Source organism: Salarias fasciatus, chromosome 12 (genome assembly GCF_902148845.1).
Source record: "Salarias fasciatus chromosome 12, fSalaFa1.1, whole genome shotgun sequence".
Classification (NCBI taxonomy): Eukaryota; Metazoa; Chordata; class Actinopteri; order Blenniiformes; family Blenniidae; genus Salarias; species Salarias fasciatus.
In genome coordinates, this window is record NC_043756.1 from 16,823,717 (window position 1) to 16,845,391 (window position 21,675).

Genomic DNA, 21,675 nt, shown 5'->3' on the forward strand with positions numbered 1-21,675 from the left:
AGAAGCCGATTTGTGCCGGGAAGCAACTGATCACTCATTTATTTTAATTTTGCGTGCTTTGTGCCTGAGGAAGACCGTACCTGGTCGAAACGTCGCGCGACTGCACGCTTGGGAGAACTTTTTGGGGAGTGTCTTATTTTATTTCATTGGTTTTATTTCAGTTTATTGTTTTTCCTACCTGTTTTTGCATATCCTCCACCGGACGGGTGTGCGAGATGTGGGAGGAAAAGGGGGATTGGACGGTAGTCCACCGTGGTCGTCGCAGCGGCCATGTGCGCGACTAGGAAGCCCGGCAGAGGAGCAAAAAAAAAAAAACTTCCGGGGGCGCCGGGGAGATTTTGAGGGGAGTCGCTGGAGGACGCTGCATTAGGCTCATAATTAGGTTTGACATAATGACTGGCAAAATCCATGGAGCTGTCCATGGTGCTGAAACCTTATTTGAATCATTCTGACCGCGTGGACCTGCTTGCTGTGGTTGTGTCAGAGGGGTTGATCTGCGGCTTTTTTTTAAGCGATTATGATTTAATGGGGTTGTTCACACTGCAGTCTGATGGAGGTCAAATTCAAATTATAGAGTCAACAACTCTACAACAGTAGTAACTGAGCATTAAGAAAAAAAGAAACATCCGTCTGGTGTTTGATCAAGAATGAAGCAGAGCTGCATTCATAGCTGCTACATGGCCTAAAAGAAGCTGTACATAAAAAAAAAGCTTTCTGTGGAAATGAATGTCAATTCTACACTCACAAAACCCCAAAACTTGACATTGGGACCAAATACTTTTATTATTTTACCAAAATACATCCTTTGTATGATCAAACTCTTAAAAAACAGACTTAAAGCAGGTTTGACTATTTAGACACGATTCAATAGAATGATTTATATCTTCTTTTCTGTTATGTACTTTCAATAACTTACCTTGTTTTGTGTTTAAAATATGTATATTCAAGTTATAAGAGTTACAGTACCACTATGTTTGGTCACAGTCCAAATATAACTTGCTGCTCTACTTTTAATCTGATTCCCTGCATCTGTTTTTCCGAACGGGGACGGGCAGCGTCAGGAAATCCTCAGCGAGCGTCACTTCGACGCCACAGTCCTGCAGAGCTTCCTCCGCCTGCCTCTTCAGCTCTGAAACGTCGTCCTCGTCGCCGTCCCTCTGCAGGGAGCAGGGTTTGTAGCGCTGGCTGAAGTGGTACAGCACCAGCCTCCTGGCGCCGCACGCCCGGGCCGCCGCCGCCGCCATCTGCGGCGTGCTGTGTCCGTGTTCCACCGCTTTGTCCCTGTGCTCGTCGGCAAGGGTCGCCTCGTGGACCAGGACGTCGGCTCCGGCGCACAGCCTCGCCGGCGCCTCTCCGAGCGCCGAGCTGCAGTCCCCGAATACACACACCTTCCGCCCGGGGATGGCGTCTTCCAGGACCTCGCTGGGCCGCACCACACGGCCGTCCTCAAGAGTGACAGGCTCTCCGGCTTTGAGACGGCCGTAGAACGGCCCCGGCTTCATGCCTGAGGGACGAAAAACATCAGTTAATAGAATCCAAAACAACATTCTAAAGGGAATTAGAAATACAGGAATTAAATTATATTTAGAAGTGAAGTTAAAAAGAAAGTAAAAATCAGAAAAAAATCAGAAATACTAGAAAATAGAAATAGAGGGATTTTTTTTTTTTTTTTTTTCTTACCGAGTTCCTTCAACAGTTCAGTTTTCAGTCTTCCGGGTCGTTCATGCTCCTCGACACAGAAACCAAAGGAAGGCACGCGGTGGAACAACCTGAAGGCTTTGACAACAAACTTCTTGTCTTCAAAGAGGAGATAGGAGTCGGTGGAGGCGTCCAGTGAGATGGTCCTGCCTGGCTGCTCCTGAGGGTGGAGAGGGCCGCGCTCTGCTGTCGTCTGAAGAGAGAGAGAGACAGAGAAAGAGAGAGAGAGAGAGAGAGAGAGAGAGAGAGGATTTCTAGATGCTTTTGATGGTGTATTCCTCTTAACCATAGAAGATGCAGTTTGATTGAAATGTGATATTTCTTATAAATGCTATTTAGGAACTGAATTTATTGTATTAATATTTCAAGCACAGATGATATTGAGACATTGTGTGTGTTGACACACTTAAGTCACAGGGATCTTAACATCAAGCCATTAGATCGATGGGTGGATGCATTACAAAAAGAATGACTTCCTTTTTCCTTGGCCAAGAGAGCAAATGTTGAAAATGTTTCATGACGACTACAAGTCAGGTTTTAACAGCTAAATCAAGATACTCACCTCCAAGCTGAGGCTCCCCTCGGCTGGACTCTGATCATGCGTTGGCTCCAGTTCATGCACTACAGCGACACACACACACACACACACACACACACACACACACAAACACACACACACACACACACACACACACACACACACACACACACACACACACACACACACACACACACACACACACACACACACACACACACACACACACACACACACACACACACAACACACACACACACACACTACATTTTAGACTTCAGTTCATTTCTGTTCAAACACCTCAACATATCCCTGAATTGCAATTTGTTGAATCTTACAGTTCATACACAAATAATATCCACAAACAACAATAACTACCATTAAAATGTTAAGGTTAATATGCTATTATTGCAATTTAAGATGTCAGAAGGTTTGAAAAGAAAGACATTAAATAAACTGGAACTAAAAAAAAAAAAACAACTAATAACTATATCACAACTTTTTGCTTAGGCTTCTGATAAATCTATCCTGAAGGTGGTGTGTTGAGAACTAACTATGTGCATTATCAGTCTTACAATCTAGTTAAGCTTCCAACTTCAGAGCCAGTGCTGTGCATTTACGACCTGCCTGCGTAAGGGAAGAGCAGCTGCGATCCTGTGAGGCCGAGTGTGGTCCTGACGAAGTGACGGAGGCCCCGGGGCCCGTAGATGTCCATGCAGTTAGGAGTCTGCTGCACCTCAGGGTTGGTGTTGAGGCTCACAGTACAAAGGAGACCAGGCAACCCAAACAGATGATCTCCATGCAGATGGGAGATGAACACCTTAGAGATTCGGCCTGTCAAGAAAACGCGACACATATGGAACATTACAGACTGAATCATGAATAAAGGAAAGAGATGCCTATCAAGACTTTGGGCATACAATTGTCATATGAACATCCCTGAACTGGTGCATTAAAACAAATGTAAAAGGAACACATTCATGCTACTGCAACTTGTGTTATGTGTGCAATCAAGAATAAAGGGCTGTCCCCATTTGAGCACCTGCAGAGGAAAAAAAAATTAAGCAATAAAACAAAACATTCCTTACAGCCACTACCTGTAGCGGGGCATGAGTGGGGACAAGGGGGCGGTCGCCCCAGGGCCCACAAGGTCATAGGGCCCCGTTTCATGTGATGTGTTCACATTTACTCATAAATAAATTATTCCAATAAAATGTGCAGTGTGTGAGAGAAGGTATACGCATATGATTGTGGGCTCCAATTTGCCAATTCTTACATTACGACTGTCCATGAATGCATCAGAGCTGTAAGCCAGCGCTGATTGGCTGTGCGGCATGAACGAGTTTTTTTCTTTTGCACTTGATCTGAACTCTCTGGAGGGAAGTTAAACAGTATGCTAAACACTATGCTAGCCGCTAGCGGTACTACCCAAAACCTAACATCGGAGCCATTGGTGAGTCAGTGAAACCTTCAAAAATATTATCTTTATCAGAATGCTGTGGTCTTAAACACCTGCCTATTTGAATGTGCCTTGTGTTGCTCTCAACTATAAGAGACCGCCGAGTCTATTTTTTTTCTAATATATGTGAATTCCAAAAGATATAGATAGCTGTGTCTATATCTATCTGAACAGATTGTGTAATTTTAGACCAGCTGTGTTCATTTTATATTTAAGCTGTATCAAAGCTGGTACAGATTTAGCCCGTGACTTTTTATCTGAACTTTCAGCACCATGGACAGCGGACGCTCTGAGATTGACAGCTGTCAGACTGCATTTGTGTGCGCGCGCGCGCGTGCAGATGTGTATTTGTTCTTCAGAACAAGTTTGTGAACTGGTTTGTGACTTTATTCTGCTTTCTGAGGCATATAGGTTTGCTTGGCTCAATAAAAGTGAGCATTAGTGTGTTGTTTGATGATGGCATCATGAGGTATTGTTTGGATGGTAAAATAACGAATGCTCCGCCCCCTCTGTACTGAGACCCACGCTCGCCTCTGGCCACTACATCAGCAAATTGCCAATTCCAGCCCTGAAAAATAAAATCCATTTTCTTAATCGCCTTATTTCAATACATTTCCTTTATTTCCTTGTAAGCACTGTGATTTCATTTGTGCCTGAATGCTGCAAGAAAAATAAACTTGGATTAATTTTTTTTTAAAAGAGGTACTGATTGAGTGTATTTTTTAAATAAGTTCTTCGTCAAGAACTTTTACTTGACAAAAACATTTCTGATTTTGTTGAAATATATTATAACATGACGAAAGAAAAGCAATGGCAAGTTAAGTCTTAGATGCCCTACATTACTACACCACGTGGTGGTGTTGAAATCGTGTCCATGTGTAAAAAGACTGTCTTTTACGTTTTAAGAAGAGTTTTTGGCCCAGCGGTTTGCTGTGTGCCGGGTGGCAGACGCAGGCTCACCGGCTCGGATCTGGCTCTTCATCAGCTGGGTCTGGGTTCCCTCCCCGCAGTCGAACAGCCAGCAGTCCCCCTCCGTCCGCAGCACCAGAGCCGAGGCCCCGCGGTGAGGAGACGGGTAGGCCGAGCCGTTCCCGAGGAAGGTTATATCCATGGACATAGTCCCAGCGATACAGTCAGGAAGGGAGAGAAATCCTACAACAACAAGCCCAGCATGCTTCCGTTTAACAGTCGCACACTGATGACGTCGAAGTTAAAATTGTTATGGCAATGCCTCCCGCTGCCTCTGATTGGCTGTTTTCATGACTATTATTATGACATCATTCATTCATATTCTGTACCGCTGATCCTGTGGAGGATCCTCTAATAAAAAAAAAAAAAAAAAAAAAAAAAAATCCTGTGGAGGATCCTGAGGTGAAGACAGTTCCAGATATCAGCGTTAATAAAATTACACCTGATTTTAAAATGCTGGCTTTGCAGTAACTTGGCATTGAAGCTGTGGCTCAGGTGGAACTTTTAATAAATGATGTCCCCCGAAGGTGGGCTCCTCAAAACTGGGAGCCATAGTACATCTGTCAGAATACGGGGATATACTGTACCGTAATTTCATTTGTAATGAGCTCTCTGCACCATCCTTGAGTCTGCTGAATTCCCTATTATTAATAATAGCATGCTTTGTATGCTGTGGGGCAATTTGTGATGAATGAAACAGAAAGCCATATCAAACAAATCCCAGCAGCATACCTCCAGTCATTTCCCTTTTAAATGGTAAGTTTCATTATTCAAGAACATTTTCAGTCAGGTGTCACCAGAATCCAGCTTGAGGTAACTTCAAGTAGCAATCATTACCATACCTTTTTTTTTCCAGATACATTAAGTCAGCCGTCATAAATTTGAAAAAAAATGAAAGAGATAATTTGATCTCAATCAACTGCCTAGGAAAATGCTGTTAAAACCAGCCACACATGACCAGTAAGTATTTATGAAAGCATCAGTCATAGAAAATAGAAGAACTACCACCAACAGGACAAGGTAAAATAGATTTTATTTTGCAGTTTCAGCACATTAAGAATATTGAAGCAGCACAAACACGCTGCTGCGTACAAACACTAAGGCAATATTACTCTGTACCAAAAATAAACTTCAGGAACACACTGGAAGGACACAAAACAACATAAAATGCAGACTTCAATGAAACATGTTTTTTCCAACAAGGTCGAAAAGAGTTTGCACGACGAAACCATTCAACTGACAAACAAAGGTAAAATCTTATGCTGGACGACTGCAGTCAGTAACATCAAGACAGAAAGACAATGTGATAACACTGAACTGTGAATACATATTTTCTTCGTAAATAAAAGGTTTTAAAAGTTACATAGAAAACTATGTTAAGTGTTGAGCTGCACTGTGTATCAGAGAAAACGCTGGGTGCATAACAGCAATAACAAGAGGTTCTTGTCTTCACAGAGCCGTGGAGTCATCCGTGCCTGCAGCGTGTTGTGGCGTTTAAACCACGAAGCGACACTGAACGGACACCATGAAGTCATGCAGGCACTTCACTGCAGCGGATTTTGAAAAAGGTCCCAAAAACAATGACCTGAGTTTATTATTCAAACAGTGGGGTTTGATAATAACTGAGGATTATTCATAGTTTTGCCAGTGTTCTAGCCACGAGACACACTAAAAGCAGTTGACAGCAATTCAGTTATACATATTCTTCAGCTATGAGAGCGTGTGTGTGGAGTTATATCCTGTAGCAATTCTTCAATTTTTAATTCAACCACATGATGCTTGATCTTAAGCTTATTCACGTGAAATCAAGTCGCAGCGATCGACCAAAGCAGCACTCTGAACATCAAGCAGACTTGTTATGCTTTACTAAGATTACTTTTGTTGATCAACCTTACACTAATCTGAAAGGTTTCAAACACAAATAAATAACTGGGATGTAAAGAAAAAGTGACTTGTTACTCATGACAATAACACATTGCACGTCGATATGCTCCACTTATCTTTTAGGCACCATTACTGCGCAGTTCCGCTGAAGATCTGATGAGGTAGTGAAGACGAAAACCATTCTAATGTGTTTTTGTGGAAAAACTAAAATTTGAGTTTGAAAGGCGATTTATTGTTTAAGCAGAACTGCCTTCTGAACTGAGTCTTTAACCTTATTTTATGTCAAAACATATAACCTGACCATGTCATAATGTAATGACACATTTGGACAGAGAAAAGATTTCTAGAATCTTGCCTTAAACTGTATTAAAAAAAGAAAAAAAAAAGAGTTTCTAATTCAGATGGGTGCAACTTATTGCAACTTTATAAATACTGGGTGGACAGTCTCTTTCCAAGAAAAGTGCAAGTATGGGGGACAAACAAAGAAAAAATAGGATTTTCTTGTATCACTTCATTCTACATTTTTTCTCTATTTTTTTTTTTTTTTTTTTTATAAATTTCAATTGGACTGTTTCAAGGTTTGTAACACAGCAAGGTTCATTTTCAGGGATGGACACTTCAAGAAATAATCCACTAAGGGAGTGTTGATGACAAAGTGTGCAACACATTTAAAACAATAATTCAGAGAAATAAATACAGGTGTGTGAAGTGCATATAAAATGCTGGAGTGGCTCTTCAAGTGTTCTGTTGGTACAGTGTCTCATGAATGTTTCTAGATGTACGTTTCCTTTTGTTTCCCTTCATATCATTACAGAAACTCCCTTTAGGAGTTTTCTAAGAATCACTCGTTTTTTCCGTTTTTCTCAACTTGTGCACAAAATGCAGCTCTTTAACCTTCTGCTTTGCTTGTTAACACCGGGAAGCCGGTCGGGTCACCAGAGGGCAATTCAGAGTGAGAAAGGCAATGCAGGAATCCATTCTTCATAGTGAAAGATGTAAATGAAGCTAGGGAATGCTCGGGTAGCTAAATGTTGTCAACCGTAGCTGTAAATGAACAAAACAAAAAGAAAGTTTGTGTTGGTGAATCCATAGTTCCTTTCACAATAAAGTTATTGATGATTTTACTTAAGTGTAGTCGTTTTTTTATTTGCAGGAGAAATGACAATTAGTACATTGAAAGAGAGATAATATAAAGCTATGGAGGATGTCAGCATTGAGCCCAGGTTTTTTTGCATTGCCTTTCTTCACCACTAGATGGCCCTCTGAATCACTGAAAGCAGAAACGTCAAAGAGCTGCAGAGTTCTCACTCTGATGACCTTCTCTTTCTGTCACTTTCCACACATTTTCCACAGATCCAATGAGACTCCTTCAGTGCAAATACATGAAGCTGCTTCTGTGGTGTATTTCATAAGCATGTTTGCTCTGAAGGACCAAAGATCTTTTAAAAAAATGATTAAAATGGGAAAATAAAGGAAGAGAAGGCCACTATGACAGAGCGCACAGTGAGGGTCTGCTCTGCTCTTAGTCGGTCTTGGGGCTGTAGCTGACACCAGGCCAGTCATACGTGTCTGGCAGGAAGGAGTCGTAGTTGGTGTTCCACACGGTGGCGTGGACGAAGGCGTTCTTATCCAGAGGCTCAGGGTAGCGGAACGCCATGCCGTTGGCATAGACATACTCCACCACCTGCAGTCAAGAACAGAGAGTCATACCGAGATGCAGAGAGACGGTGCAGCACAGAAAAACACCAAGACAACGATAACCTGCCACTGTGAACAGTGTAGTCAGTGCATCGAATACTTTGATATATCCTGAACAAGGTTTTTATTTGGGACTGTTGCACAAACTGACTGAGTCCCTTTTTCATGAAATACTAAACACAGTATTACTGTAGCTGTGAATGAATGACTGCAGCCTTTTTATGAATCAGATCAACTATCAATCACACAAATACCTCAGTTCGGCTCCAGATTTGGTTCCAGTTTGTGGTATTTCATTCTACTTTTGGAGTCTTTTTAGATGGCAGGTGCATAAAAACACACTAAGTTGGAGCCTTTTAACTATTTGAGGACACTCACCTTGACAGCCATCTGGACAGAGACCTCTCTGATGTTGGACAGAGGAGGATACAGTCTTCCTTCTTCGAGCTCTTTATCAGTCAGCTGCTCTGCAAGAGTCTGGAAAGGATAGAAAATAAGTTCAGACTAAAGAATAATTTAAAGACCCAAAGAACAAAACCTACTTCAATCACTTCCCCAAAGCAAACCTGTGTTGTTTAACGTACTCCAAATGTGCAGTCATGTGCATGTATGTTCAACACTAAAGATGATAATATAAACACCTACACCTCCACCACTAAAATAAAATCACACATTGGATAAAAAAGCTTGTGAGTATTAACTAAAATGTGGTCAGTGTTATGAAACCAAATGATGCAAAAGAAAGAAGCATCGACACAAAAACAGGTCAGTCTGATAAAAAGCTCTTCATCTGTTAGCAGTTATGCCAGAGTCTAGAGAGAGAGAGGGGACAGAAGACATAGATGGGTTAAAGAGGCGAACATACAGGGAATAAGCATTCAACAGGTCAGCACATAAATACGGGATGGAGTGAGGGAGAGGTAAAAAAGGATTTCAGCAAATTTAAAGGAGATGGACACTTCGTGATCGCTTCAGACCTTTGCAGCCTCGAGGAACACTGTGTCGCTGATGTGTCTCACTCCACTCAGGATCACTGCCAGAGCCACCCCTGCAAGGAACAGAAAAAAATGAGTCACAACAACCTGCAGACGGGACAATTAACTTCACTGCTTCATTATAGCAGCACTGATCATTTCTTATTAATATCATTTATTGGTTCTCATTTGATTCTATTTCGAAGTGTGATTATTAAACAAAATACACAACAGATACATGTTGTCCATTGGATTCCCCACATTACAAAACACAAAGCTTATTAAACACTTTGATGAATTCGCATTACTTTTTTTCAAGGAGGAAGTGCTAGTACATTGAAGAGAGAGCTGTTTTTGGTCACCTGGGAAGATGTAGGCGTTGTTCCCTTGTCCTGGCGTGAAGACGCGGCCGTCGCTCAGAGTCACCGGCCCGAACGGACTGCCGCTGGCAAAAAGACATCGGCCCTGTGAGACAAAGAAGCACGGGTTGAGAGTCGGGGCGGAATACAGTCAAGTGGAGAAGAAAGAAAGAGAAGGGAGGCAGAAAAATGGGGTACATCGGTGAGTGTGTAGGCTTCCTCCGCTGTGCACTCTGCTTTGGCGGTCGGGTTGCTGAGGGCAAAGATGATTGGCCGTTCATTCAGAGCTCCCATGGCTTTAATCACGTCATGCGTGAACAGACGTCCGGCTCCAGACACGCCTGAGTGAAGGGAAGAGGAAAGGTAGGAACATCATCAGCTTGTGAGCCATAATCAATACTTTATCATTAAACTTAACACTCAAGGAAATCGAATATCACTAAGAGATCATTTCACAGGAATAAAGAACATGCAGTGTTCATTTTATTTCTTTATTTTTTTTTACCAATGATTGCTGTGGGTTTGATGGTGTTGACCGCCTCCAGAAAGCTCTGCACGTCGCCTGGACTGTCGTGGACAAAACCCTCCTGGTTAGCATCAGTCACCTGCTCTCTGCCCTGGAGACACAGATGAAAACGATCAATAGTGATTACTAAACAACAGCACAGACAGTGCAGACAGGAAGCCACGCAGACATATCCAGCGTTTTCAAGTAATAACTGTCTGTGCAAAAACCACTGACCTTTACGAGTAAGCCGTATTTATCATACATCCAGATCTTCTGCCTGGCCTCTGCCTGAGTCATCCCGGACTCCATCATGGCCATGACGATCAGATTGGCAATACCAAGAGCAGCCTGTCAAGAAGATATTAAGGTTAATAGAGTTTAGAAGATAGTTTAGTTCTTTTAGTGTAGAAGAAATGCACTATAGTACACATCAAAATACATGGATAACACAATAAAGTGAAAACCTTATTTTTATTGTGGTGACTTTCACAGTTTATCAAACAGCAAAAGGAAAAAAAAAGCATGGCTATGTTAGCTTGTCAGATAAAAGGATAAAAATCAGTGTACCTCTCCTGCTCCCAGGAAAAGCACTCGGTGCTCCGTGATGGGTTTGCCGATGGCTCTCTGAGCCGCCAACAGACCAGCAAGAGCAACAGACGCGGTGCCTGGAAACATGTGGGAGAAAACAGTAAACAATGCAGTCTATGCATCAGATGCATGATGACAGGGAGACGGACACGAGTCATTTGACTCATGAATGACTTTCGTTGTCAGGAAATCCCTCCTCCAGTCACGGCTCTCCTGCCCTCAGTTTTCTTTATTATTTTTTTAAATGGTCTTGCCAGTAAATTGTTTAGTCCCAAAGCATATGCCAGGACTTCACAGTGAGAATGTCCGTGCTGTGTGTGAACCTTGGATGTCGTCGTTGAAGGTGCAGTACTTCTCCCTGTACTTCCTGAGGAAGCGGAAGGCATTGTGGTTCCCGAAGTCTTCAAACTGGATCAGTGTGTCCTGCCCGTACTTGTCCACCACAGCCTCCATGAACTCATCGATCAGATCGTCGTAGGCTTGAGAGCGGTCTCGCTTCTGATACAGGCCCATGTAGAGCGGATCCTTCAGGAGAGTCTGACGGGAGCACAGGGACGTTAAAGAAATCAGAAACACGTTTTCAACTTCGATTTTTTTCTTTTTTCTGCCAGCATCAGCTGAACACAGTGTAGAGAAAACATGAATGTCTGCATTCCTACCTCATTGTCCGTGCCCACATCTATCGCCACAGGCAGACATTTCTCAGGCCTGATGCCGGCGCAGGCAGTGTACAGGCAGAGCTTTCCAACTGGAATTCCCATTCCGTAAACGCCAAGGTCCCCTAATCCTAAGATTCGCTCTCCATCAGTGACGACTACAGCCTACAAAAAAAAAGTGACAGAAGAGTCGAGCAAAGCCACAGATTAAATTTTTTTAAAAGCAAACGTGTGACAAATGATTGTAGAAATATTCTCATTAGATGAGTGTGGGGCCAGAGCACAGCACCTCCTGCAGCTCATACAGCAAATGTTTAAAAGTTGCAACCTCTGCATTAAGATTTAATACCTAAAATTACCTCTGGGATTAAGGGGGATGAACATCTTGAGGCTTCTTTTAACAGTAAAATTGTATTAATGTGCTGACATTTACAGATACTCACAGCAACATTAGTTTCTGGCCAGTTGTCCAGGATGGAGCGGACGTGTCCTCTGTCCCGGATGGATATGAACAAACCCCTGTTGAGAGGAATAACGCTTCAGTGATTCCAGGAGTGATGCTTAAGATCAATAAAAACAATGGAAAAGAAAACGCCTGTCTCATAACAGTGGCCTGAGCCTTTATATTTGACACAAAGTTAGCATTTTTAATTAACCCTTACTAACCCAACACTAGTATCCACCTCTGATCTATCTGAAGCGATGTATAATTGTCCTGAAAAGTGCAGTAGTGCTTATCCACCTTGTTTTTCCCCCAGATAGCGGACGACTGTGCAGCAAAAAACTGCTTTATGTGCACAAAGCTCTATTCTTATGCTTAATGAACGGTCTCGGTGTTAAAGTGCTGAGAAGAAAGGCCTGTCAGTGGTGACAGGATAGTAATATAAGGAGGAATTCATTAGAGAGCAATGGCAAGGCTTATTTGCAACCTAGGTAAAGGAAGCAAGAAAGAAAAAAAACATGCTGTTTGGTTCTTTTAGTGTTTGATTACAGAGGCTTACTTGGGTCTTCTGAAGATGTGCCCATAGTGTGTGCAGGCCAGACCGACAGTGGGAGTATAAACGATCGGCATCAGCTCTTCGATGTCTCCCATCAACACCCGATAAAAGAGCCTCTCATTCCTCTCCTGGATGCCCATCAGGTAGATATATCTGTGTGGAAAAGGAACGTTAAGAATGAGAACAGAAGAATGCTTTGTAAAAGAGGAAGTATTAAGACATTTTTTTTTTTTTTTTTTTAAATAAACAAGCGCTTTAAAAAAGCATTTACTTCTGAAGGGGATCAGTCATCTTCTTGAGATTATTCTGAAAGCGCATGGCCTGCAGGTCCTGAGTCTCCACTTTGGGAGGCAACAGACCGTGGATACCTAAAATTTGTCGTTCTTGTAAGGTGAAGGCCATACCCTGAAGAGAGACAGAAAGAAGAAAACATATCAGCAGTAATTTCAAAGAACATCACTGTATTTTGAGAAGAAAAAATTAAAACAACATTTGAAAATTTTGTGACAAGAATATCCCTCTGAAATGAAATTTGCATGTGTCATTTTGGCAAGAATGTCACACAGATAGAGGCTAAAGTTTCTGGAGTTCAGCATGTGGGTTGTTTTTAGCACTTGCGGCTGTATTGAACGTAGCCGTGCTACACCAGGCGGGTCAATCCTCATGTCATCAGACCTCCAGCAAAATGGAGATAAAAAGAAGTGGAGAAACTTCTGCAACACAAGTCAAGACCAGTGTGACTTCCTGAAGGCTCATTTCTGGACTTTAAAGTGAATTTACAAGAATTTTAAACAGGTTTGAAGAAAAGGTGTGAAAATTCAACATAACTACACAAAGAAATTGCGAATTCTTGTAAATGCTTTGAGATTGTTTTGTAGATTTTTTTATCCAAACCCAGTAGTAGAAGTGATTTAACATGTGATGTCTCATGCTTGTGTGAACCTGCGCTTGTAGAAAAAAACTAGAACTTCCAGGAGGCAACCAAATACAGTGAAATAACTCTTTTAACAGCTGCTGCAGAAACAGTTACCACACTGAGATGAAGTTTGGGTCCTGAGTGCCCCAAGGTGGGGTTGGCCTTTTGGCCCCGTACTGAAAAGGAAACTGACAGCTGAGTGAAAGGAGGGAAACCAGATGAAAGCCATTTAACAGCAGAGTAAAGGAGGAAGAGGGGGTGAGGCAGGGGGGAGTCGCCTGGAGGAAGCCAATGAAGAACAGAGAATGAAGAAACACCCCATTTATGAAGGGGGGAATGGGGGGGAAGAGAGAAGCGGGCGCAGAGGATTTTTCATGTTCCTGTGTGTGTTTACGGGCTCGTGTCTGAGTGAAATATGAGTGGAACGCTACATCTGCTGCACTGGAAGTGGTTGACTGTGTGGCGAGAGTGATGAATGTTGGGGGGCTCCCCTGGCAAAACGCTGAGTCATGCTGATGGAGCATTTCACTTCACTCCAGCTCCCCTGTGCATTATGCAACAAGCTGCAAAGCTCTGATATCTGCTCTGCTCTGTTAACATGGGAATAACAATTGGAATTGTACTTTATATACATTTTTATCAGGCAATGTGCCTGAGTGCTTCAAAGTCTTGTCATCTCTAAAATGTTTTTTTTTTTTTTTAGCTGATATAGATATTAAATAATTCAATCTGAGTCACTAATTCACTGCGGCCTGTTCGTGTCACATGTATCATTCTGATTCATTTCCCCTCTTAATGATTGTGGTTAGAAAACTTTTAAAGACACCAAGACTTTCTGGGTCTGGAGAAATCCCCGTGTCTTTGTGTTCAATGCAGCATGCTGGCTAGTGGAGCGAGTAACAGACAAAATGACAAAATGTTCCTGTTGCAGGCATTTCCTTTCTGATATGCCTTTCCGCTGGGGTGGTAGGACCTTTACTGTAACCAGTGCATGAAGCATGAGCAACCACCATGTTTCAGCAGCCGAGTAAACACTTCTGACAGGAGGAATTCAGCATAAACACAACCAGTCACTGAGCAGGCTTTAAATGAACATAGCATTACACTGTTTCCACATCTTGGTATAAAAACACGTGAATATGCTGATGTCCAAAGAAAAGCTGACCAGAAATTAGGACACCATCAGTCAGCAAAGTGTGAACATTCTGACCCCAATACAACAACAAACAACAACAACAAGACTATGCAGGCATATCAGTGAGCTCACTGCGCATGATGGTAAGTTGAAGATAAGTTAGCTGAAGCCTCTTACAGTGACAAAACACAAAAAAGTTAGGTCCCCCTGGAAAAAGTGCTGAAACAAGCAGCACTGCAGCCCCGGGTTGTTGACAAAGAATATCTAGTGTGTAACAGTGTTTATGCTCAAGGAGAAATGCTTCAGGCTCACTGGCATTTTTATTCAGAACAAAACATATAAACACCACCAGGACTGTGAGATGCATATCCTGCGACATGTTTGGCGTCCTGTGTCACAGGATGTCTCCAGCAAAATGTCCTCTACAATGGCATGTGGCGAACGGAACGCAGCACAATGCATGATGCATCATTCAGGTAGTTGTTTGACAAACTTGAAAATCACCAACAGCTTATAAAAAGAATTTGAACACTATAAAGGAGTCAGAACAGCAAGTTCAGCAAATACAGTAAACTACAGGATTATGGCACTTCGTGAGACCAGAACGTCCTGGAGATGGTTCTCACAGCTCTTAGTTTGCATTTTTCAGACTTCAACTGGATCATAAACTCACACATTTAAAGAGTATCAAACATTCTAAAACTGTCACACATCCATGGTGTACCCAGGACCTTCTTACTGTGAAGCAAGAGCACTAATCACTGCTCCACTGTGCAGCCCTTATCAAAATAAATACAAACTTTTTCATAATGTGTTCATGCCTTTTGCACTGAAACCAACATCATCTGGAGATCCAACATCTGGAGTTACACAAAGCTTATTGTTCAAAGGTCATCATGTCATTGATCCGGTCCACTCAGTATCAAACCGGGTTGACACTAACTCAATAACTTCCCACTGCAGGATAATCTATGGTCTTACTCCACTTACAATGTGCTGTAATCAAACTCTGCAGAAGTCTGATTCAAGCCCCTGATCTGAAAGAGGTGTGTTGGAGCCATTTAAAGCATGTCGGGCTGTGACTCCCTGCAAAGGGGCTCCAGTAGCCCTGGTCACTGGGACCACAGAGCAGTTGGCTTGTGAGCACTTCAAATGTGGACTGGAATGTCTATATTTAGTCCAACGTGTCTGAGCTAAGTGGAGCATAACCTGCTCGGAGTGAGATAATCGTGTCATCTCATGAAGCTCAAAGATTCAGGTTACAAATGACATTTTCAACTTTAACATTTGACAAATCTGACAGCAAAATCCAGAGACTTCCAGCTATGACTCAGTGTGGAACCTAAAGTCCTTTATAGTGAGAAGGAGTTAACAAAAAGGGTGCTATGTAGGTAACAATTTAACAAATGATTGTATGCTAAGTAGAGACTGTGGGTACAGTCACGTAGTTTTCTTCTTTCCACTGTTTATGAGGAATTAATGCGTTTTTCTCTGGAGAAGTACTTTCAAATCACTGCTAAAGAAATAAAATTGAAAAATAAATAAATAAATAAAATAAAGAAATGAAAATGAATTGAAGTGAATATCCAACAAAGTTTAAAAAAAGTAACAGTCCATACATTCCAACTTCACATTAAGAAAAATAGTTCAAATACTCATTATAGGTCACGTACAATGTTCAGATCAAATGTAGCCAAATACTGGACAGTCATGTCAGCACATTTCAGTGACTTCCCGTCTGTCACATGACAGTGGCTGCATCGCCTTAGACTGTCCAGAATATGACGGCTTTTAGGCTCTCATAACAGTTGTGAACAACAGTCAAACCTCAGTCTGAAAGAGTCCTTTCATGCACACACAAATTGTATTTTTCTAGACTTCTAGTTAACTTTACAACCAGCAAACAATACTGTGAGTGTCTGAAAAACATCATAAACATACCCTATAAAAGCTATTGGATCTGGGTGAAACGGGATTGCCAGCTAAGACACATGTTTATAAAGCAAGCGTCTCATGATCTCAATATGTTTTGAAATCCTCAAACATAATAAATACAGTCAGCCACATACCTTGTTGGTGCGAGGGTTGAGCATGAGAGGCTTTCCCTTTTCCTTGGTGTGTGCCCATCTGCAAACAGAGACACAAGGCCTCAGGGACCAGGTGGTCCTCAGCCTGGACAGCATGGTCCACAGCACTGGTTGGGAAGGTCTGCTGGTGGGAGGTTCCTGAAAAAGAAGATAAATACAGTTTACTGAATAACCAACCATTTTGCAAACATCACTTTAATATGGCCTTCTTGCTTGTAAAACTTAGAAGTGGTTCAGATATTGAAGGCTGACTCACTGACTGAAATCATAACACGTTGAACAAGTCACTAACCCTGAACTCTATCCATGAAGCATTTCAAAGCAGATGCAAGAGTCAACAGAAGATTATCAGTTCATTCTTTTGACGACTCTCCTCCTCTTACGGTTGTTGTGTCCTCTCTCTTCCAGAATCACTACAACAGATCATGTGATCAGTACGTATATCTAAGTTTGGATACAAGTTTTACAAGATGCTGTTCCTGATGCAACATGAGCAGCTGGGCTCCTCCCTGTGACCGTCAGCTATGGAAGCGTGACGACAACAGCCCCTATCATACGTTGTTGATAGAACATAAGGCTATCAGCCGTGAAGACTCTCACCCAGCCGACACATGCCTATTCACTCCGACTGTACTCTGTATGCGTGCACTCTCCAAACCCTCGAGGATTACAAACGCTGACGGCAGTGGTCACTGTTAATCTCGGCGTGTTCAGCAGTGATTTAGTGCGCGGTCTGAGAAACAAAGCTCTGAAAGATTGTCTTAATCTCTTTTGCGAAGAGCTCTGCAGGAAGACACAGGCTGAGATAAATCAGGGCAACATCGGCCAACGGGGGATGAATGTGAAAGACATGCATCACAAACCAGACACCAACTAATGACCGCACAAATCTTTTGTGGCATCGAGAGAGAAAGCAAAGGAATGCACTACTAGTTCTTCTCCTTGAGCAGTATAACAGCTAAAAGAAATGAATGAGTAAAAACACAAAACAGGACGTGATGGTAAGCTTTCTAAAACGATGCTACATGAAGTCCTGCATGCTCACACGACAGTGGAGTCCCTACCCTGCTCTCAGCTGCTGCTGAAGGCCTGGAATAGTATCATCATTGTAAGAACCATGTCATGCATGTGACCTGTGACTTGCTGCTGGATTGTATTATGCTACGTTGAGGCTTTTCAGGGGCCACATGAAGCCCCACTTCATCTCAATTGTGCCGGATCAGTTAAAACAAAGCATAACAAAAAAACCTAACGTCCCCCTTTGTTTTAGTGCAAAACAATGGTTGTCATGAACAACCTGCTATTTCCGTTTCTAAAGTGCAAACTGAAACTGTGACACAGTGATTCTCTTCAACGATCGCCTTCACTGCATCACAGTTCTGCAACCAGCTATCTAACTAAAACAGTACTTTTCCAAACTTACTGTAATTTTCTAAAATTGCTATTATTATTTTTTTCTGGAGGTCATTCCCCTGACTGAATTAGAGTACCGACACTTACAAGCAGCAACAACCGATGAGAGAGTTTCACGAGGAAAATTTCAAAGAACCACAAATCATGCAGACATAACTGTACCTGGTGTTCATTACAGAGAAATAAATCAGGCCAGACTGAAAGTACAGACACCAGAAAAAAAAGATGCAATAAATCTGAACTTATCTAGTCTAGTCACCTATTTAAAGATAAGGATTCATTGTAATTTTCTCACACTTTCTCAGGAACAAGTTAAAACTTAAACAAAGACAGCTGGACCCTTAAGTTGCATCAAGAAGTGTAGTTTCTGGTTTAGTTCCATGTACCAGACACAAAAAGCTGCAAGACTTACTTGCGCTAAGTAGTTCCTTACAGAAGCGGATGTAACTGTTTTTTTTTTTTTTTTCAGAATTGAGAAAGTTGTGAAATCAAATCTTACGTGCTAAATATGCTTTTTCTTAGAAGAATCCTTGTGTGGCACTCACACCACATTTACTCACTTATGACTTCTAATATTTACTAGTGAAAACTTACTGTTGGTCATCAATAGCTCGTGCATCTCATTAAAGAGGAGATTCAGAGGAAGTACAGGGGTCCGTGTCATGTGATCCTCTCTTTAACTACAATATCTGATTAAGAAAATTACAAGCGTGGCCAGACGGTCGGCTCACGAGTCACTGCTATCCATCTCAAACCCACTGAAGAAAGCAGCAATAAAGCTGAAGATCAAAGCAGTCCGCCGTGGGAGCAGCATCAGCAACCACCCAACACTTCCATGATCTGTGGGTGTGATATTGAGAGGAAGCAGCCTCAGTGAACTCCAGACTTTGCACTGTACACACTTGCTTATGAAGCAGAGCCTTCAAAAATCCACTAATTTGCTAAGATTAGAATACTTATTCCCACTGTTTATTACCTTGAAAGGGAGTTACAGTCAATATGTTCTTTCACTTGCTGTACTGTTCTCATTTAATGATTAACATGGGACGAACATAAAATTCAATCAGGTTTGAAAAAGCCACTTGTCTGGATGAGGAATGTATTGATGTTGGAATGTTTGCTGTAATAACTTAAGTAATGAAGGGTAGAAAGGTGGTGCTCCTTTATGTACTTTAAGCTTATAGTCAAACAGGCAGAAGCTTTAAAGTGCAAACTTTTTATGGTATCAGAGGATTATTTTCAACAGAGAGATCAAATGAAACCACACAATATTTTATTACGTGTTTATATTGCTATATCATTTAAACAGGCAATCACAGCAGTTTACTTGACAGGTGCTGTTACAGTGTGACTCTCTAAATACTCACTCATACTGAGAAGGTTCCAACTACTGGGAACAAACATACCCAGATTCATGGAAACAAAAAACATACAAGCCATGACAAATATCTTCGGAGTCACAGAGGTTTTGCATACTTTTGCAACGTTCTCATAGATGCTGGCTATTTTTGGCCCATTTGGATCATTTTACACATGCTTTAGGTTATTTTGTGACACAATTTTCACGTTTTTAATTTTTTGTATCATTTAGTATTACATTTGAACTGATTTGTGTCTCAGTTTGGTCGTTTTAGCACATAGTTGCAGCCACTGTGCATCATTTTTGGTCACAGTATTTGGTCATCATGGATCTTTATATTATTTATAGGGTTTTGTGTGTCACTTTAATTGCTCTGTTCACATTGGATATTGATGCATTCCTCCATCACTCACCTTGGATGGAAGACAGTTCAGAATGGACACTAGAAAAACTGCACTGCAGAAATATACTGTTATGAAGAGAACCACCTGCTAACCAATAAGCGACACTCAATTCACCCACAACACACCGAGCACACGCATCAAGCTAACATGTGGCTAGCTTCCAACTAACAGCAAGGTGTCGAATTGGAGGCTTCAGCGAGCACGTGAATGACATCAAACGCTCACAGTATTCCTTTTATTAGCGGTAATTCCCGACACTTTCTCCCGTGCTGCGTTTAGCTTCGACCTGTTATCCATCCAGTCGGGGCTCGTTTCATCTTGGCTCAGATAGAGGAAGTTCCTGGATGACACACACTTTCTAGTATCAACAAATGAGGGCTCGCCTTACCTGCTCGCGAGGAGAATAACGCTGACGTCCCGTCCGTCTGAGAGGCTACTGTTTTTGAAGCATATTTCTGAGGATACTCGCCGTGGTTCGGACGCTGCTTGACAGCGGAGAGAAGCAGCGGAGTGCCGCCGGCTGCCGGGGGAGAGCAGAGAGAGGAGGCTGTCTGAAGGAGAGCCTCCCTGCTCAGCCAATCACAGGCCGCCTCTCCGCTACCGTACAGCTCTAAAACACGCGCGAGATGAGACCATAGATGGTGATGAGACGGACGCAGGTCCCGTTTACCGTAATTATTAAAAAAAAAAAATCACAGAGGGCTGTGGAGATTTACTTTCAGTTTTTATCAAAAGAGACAACTAGTATATAATTGTACTGTAATAATTGTACTCAATTATACGTAATTACTTAATTGCTTGAAGAATATTCAATAACAGGTAAAACTACTGACCTTGAAAAACAAGCTCCAAAGTTTTGACAGCCAAAACGAATAAAATATACTAAAAGGAACTGTTTTGGATTTTTGTTTTTGCACACTGATATTGCATATCAATTATGTTTGACTTTATATCCATAGTGTGGGTCTCAGTGATCAATGATGTCCTGTCTCAACTGTAAAAAGGTTGTGGATTCAAATCCAGGCTGAGAATTTTCATGTGAAATTTGCATGTTCCCTATGTTTTTTTGTTTTGTTTTTTTTTTTTTCTTTGTTTTGTTTTTCCCCCAACCCTGAACGTGACAAGATGGTAGAGAAGGTGGACTCGGTGGTTCAGTGAGCCAATAAGCTGAGGAGCGGAGCCAGAGTGGGGGCAAGGGGGCGGTCGCTCCAGGGCCCATAAGGTCATAGGGCCCCGTTTCATGTGATGTGTTCACATTTACTCGTAAATAAATCATTATAATAAAATTTGCAGTGTGTGCAAGAAGGTATACGCATATGATTGTGGGCTCCAGTTTTCCAGTTCTTACATACTGTCTATGAATGCATCAGAGCTGTAAGCCAGCGCTGACTGGCTGTGCGGCATGAACGAGTTTTTTCTTTTGCACTTGATCTGAACTCTCTGGAGGGAAGTTAAACAGTATGCTAAACACTATGCTAGCCGCTAGCGGTACTACCCAAAATCTAACATCAGAGCCACTGGTGAGTCAGTGAAACCTTCAAAAATATTATCTTTATCAAAATGCTGTGGTCTTAAACACCTGCCTATTTGAATGTGCCTTGTGTTGTTCTCAACTATAAAAGACCACTGAGTCTATTTTTTCCCTAATATACGTGAATTCCAAAAGATATAGATAGCTGTGTCTATGTCTATCTGAATAGATTGTGCAATTTTAGACCAGCTGTGTTCATTTTATATTTAAGTTCTATCAAAGATGGTACAGATTTAGCCCGTGAGTTTTTAATCTGATTTTTCAGCACCATGGACAGCGGACGCTCTGAGATTGACACGTATCATAACGCCCCATCGAGAGTGCTCCGCCCCCTCTGTACTGAGACCCACGTTCCGCCTCTGGCTGAGGGCTTTAGTAGTTTTTTGCAGGGCCGATCCGGGCCTCTCCGGCGCCCTAGGCGAGCCCGACACAAGCGGCCCGTGCCGACAGTTGTCGGGCGGGGTGGGGGTGCCGAGAGATGCAGAGAAGTGCGCTGCTCA

The 21,675-nt window shown here is 42.1% G+C and overlaps 2 protein-coding genes across 3 annotated transcripts; both read right to left on the reverse strand.

Annotated features, from left to right (window-relative positions):
- Positions 1-773: 773 nt before the first annotated feature.
- On the reverse strand, positions 774-4,859 carry elac1 (elaC ribonuclease Z 1). The gene is made up of 5 exons (XM_030105651.1): positions 4,656-4,859; positions 2,864-3,070; positions 2,261-2,319; positions 1,681-1,891; positions 774-1,504 (listed from the first exon to the last, which is right to left on the reverse strand). Exons 1-5 carry the CDS (start codon positions 4,810-4,812, stop codon positions 1,011-1,013), a joined length of 1,128 nt encoding a protein of 375 aa, XP_029961511.1. The 5' UTR covers positions 4,813-4,859; the 3' UTR covers positions 774-1,010.
- Positions 4,860-5,680: 821 nt separating this feature from the next.
- me2 (malic enzyme 2, NAD(+)-dependent, mitochondrial) lies at positions 5,681-20,165 on the reverse strand. 2 transcript variants are annotated; one of them, XM_030105649.1, is made up of 15 exons: positions 20,033-20,165; positions 16,450-16,605; positions 12,601-12,734; positions 12,333-12,482; positions 11,775-11,850; positions 11,335-11,496; positions 10,999-11,212; positions 10,655-10,752; positions 10,322-10,435; positions 10,085-10,196; positions 9,778-9,920; positions 9,583-9,685; positions 9,224-9,294; positions 8,625-8,723; positions 5,681-8,232 (listed from the first exon to the last, which is right to left on the reverse strand). In XM_030105649.1, exons 2-15 carry the CDS (start codon positions 16,561-16,563, stop codon positions 8,071-8,073), a joined length of 1,752 nt encoding a protein of 583 aa, XP_029961509.1. In that variant the 5' UTR covers positions 16,564-16,605; positions 20,033-20,165; the 3' UTR covers positions 5,681-8,070. The 2 variants fall into 2 exon arrangements, with proteins under 2 accessions (XP_029961509.1, XP_029961510.1); XM_030105650.1 differs by lacking the exon at positions 20,033-20,165 and adding an exon at positions 16,760-16,778.
- Between the last annotated feature and the right edge of the window lie 1,510 nt (positions 20,166-21,675).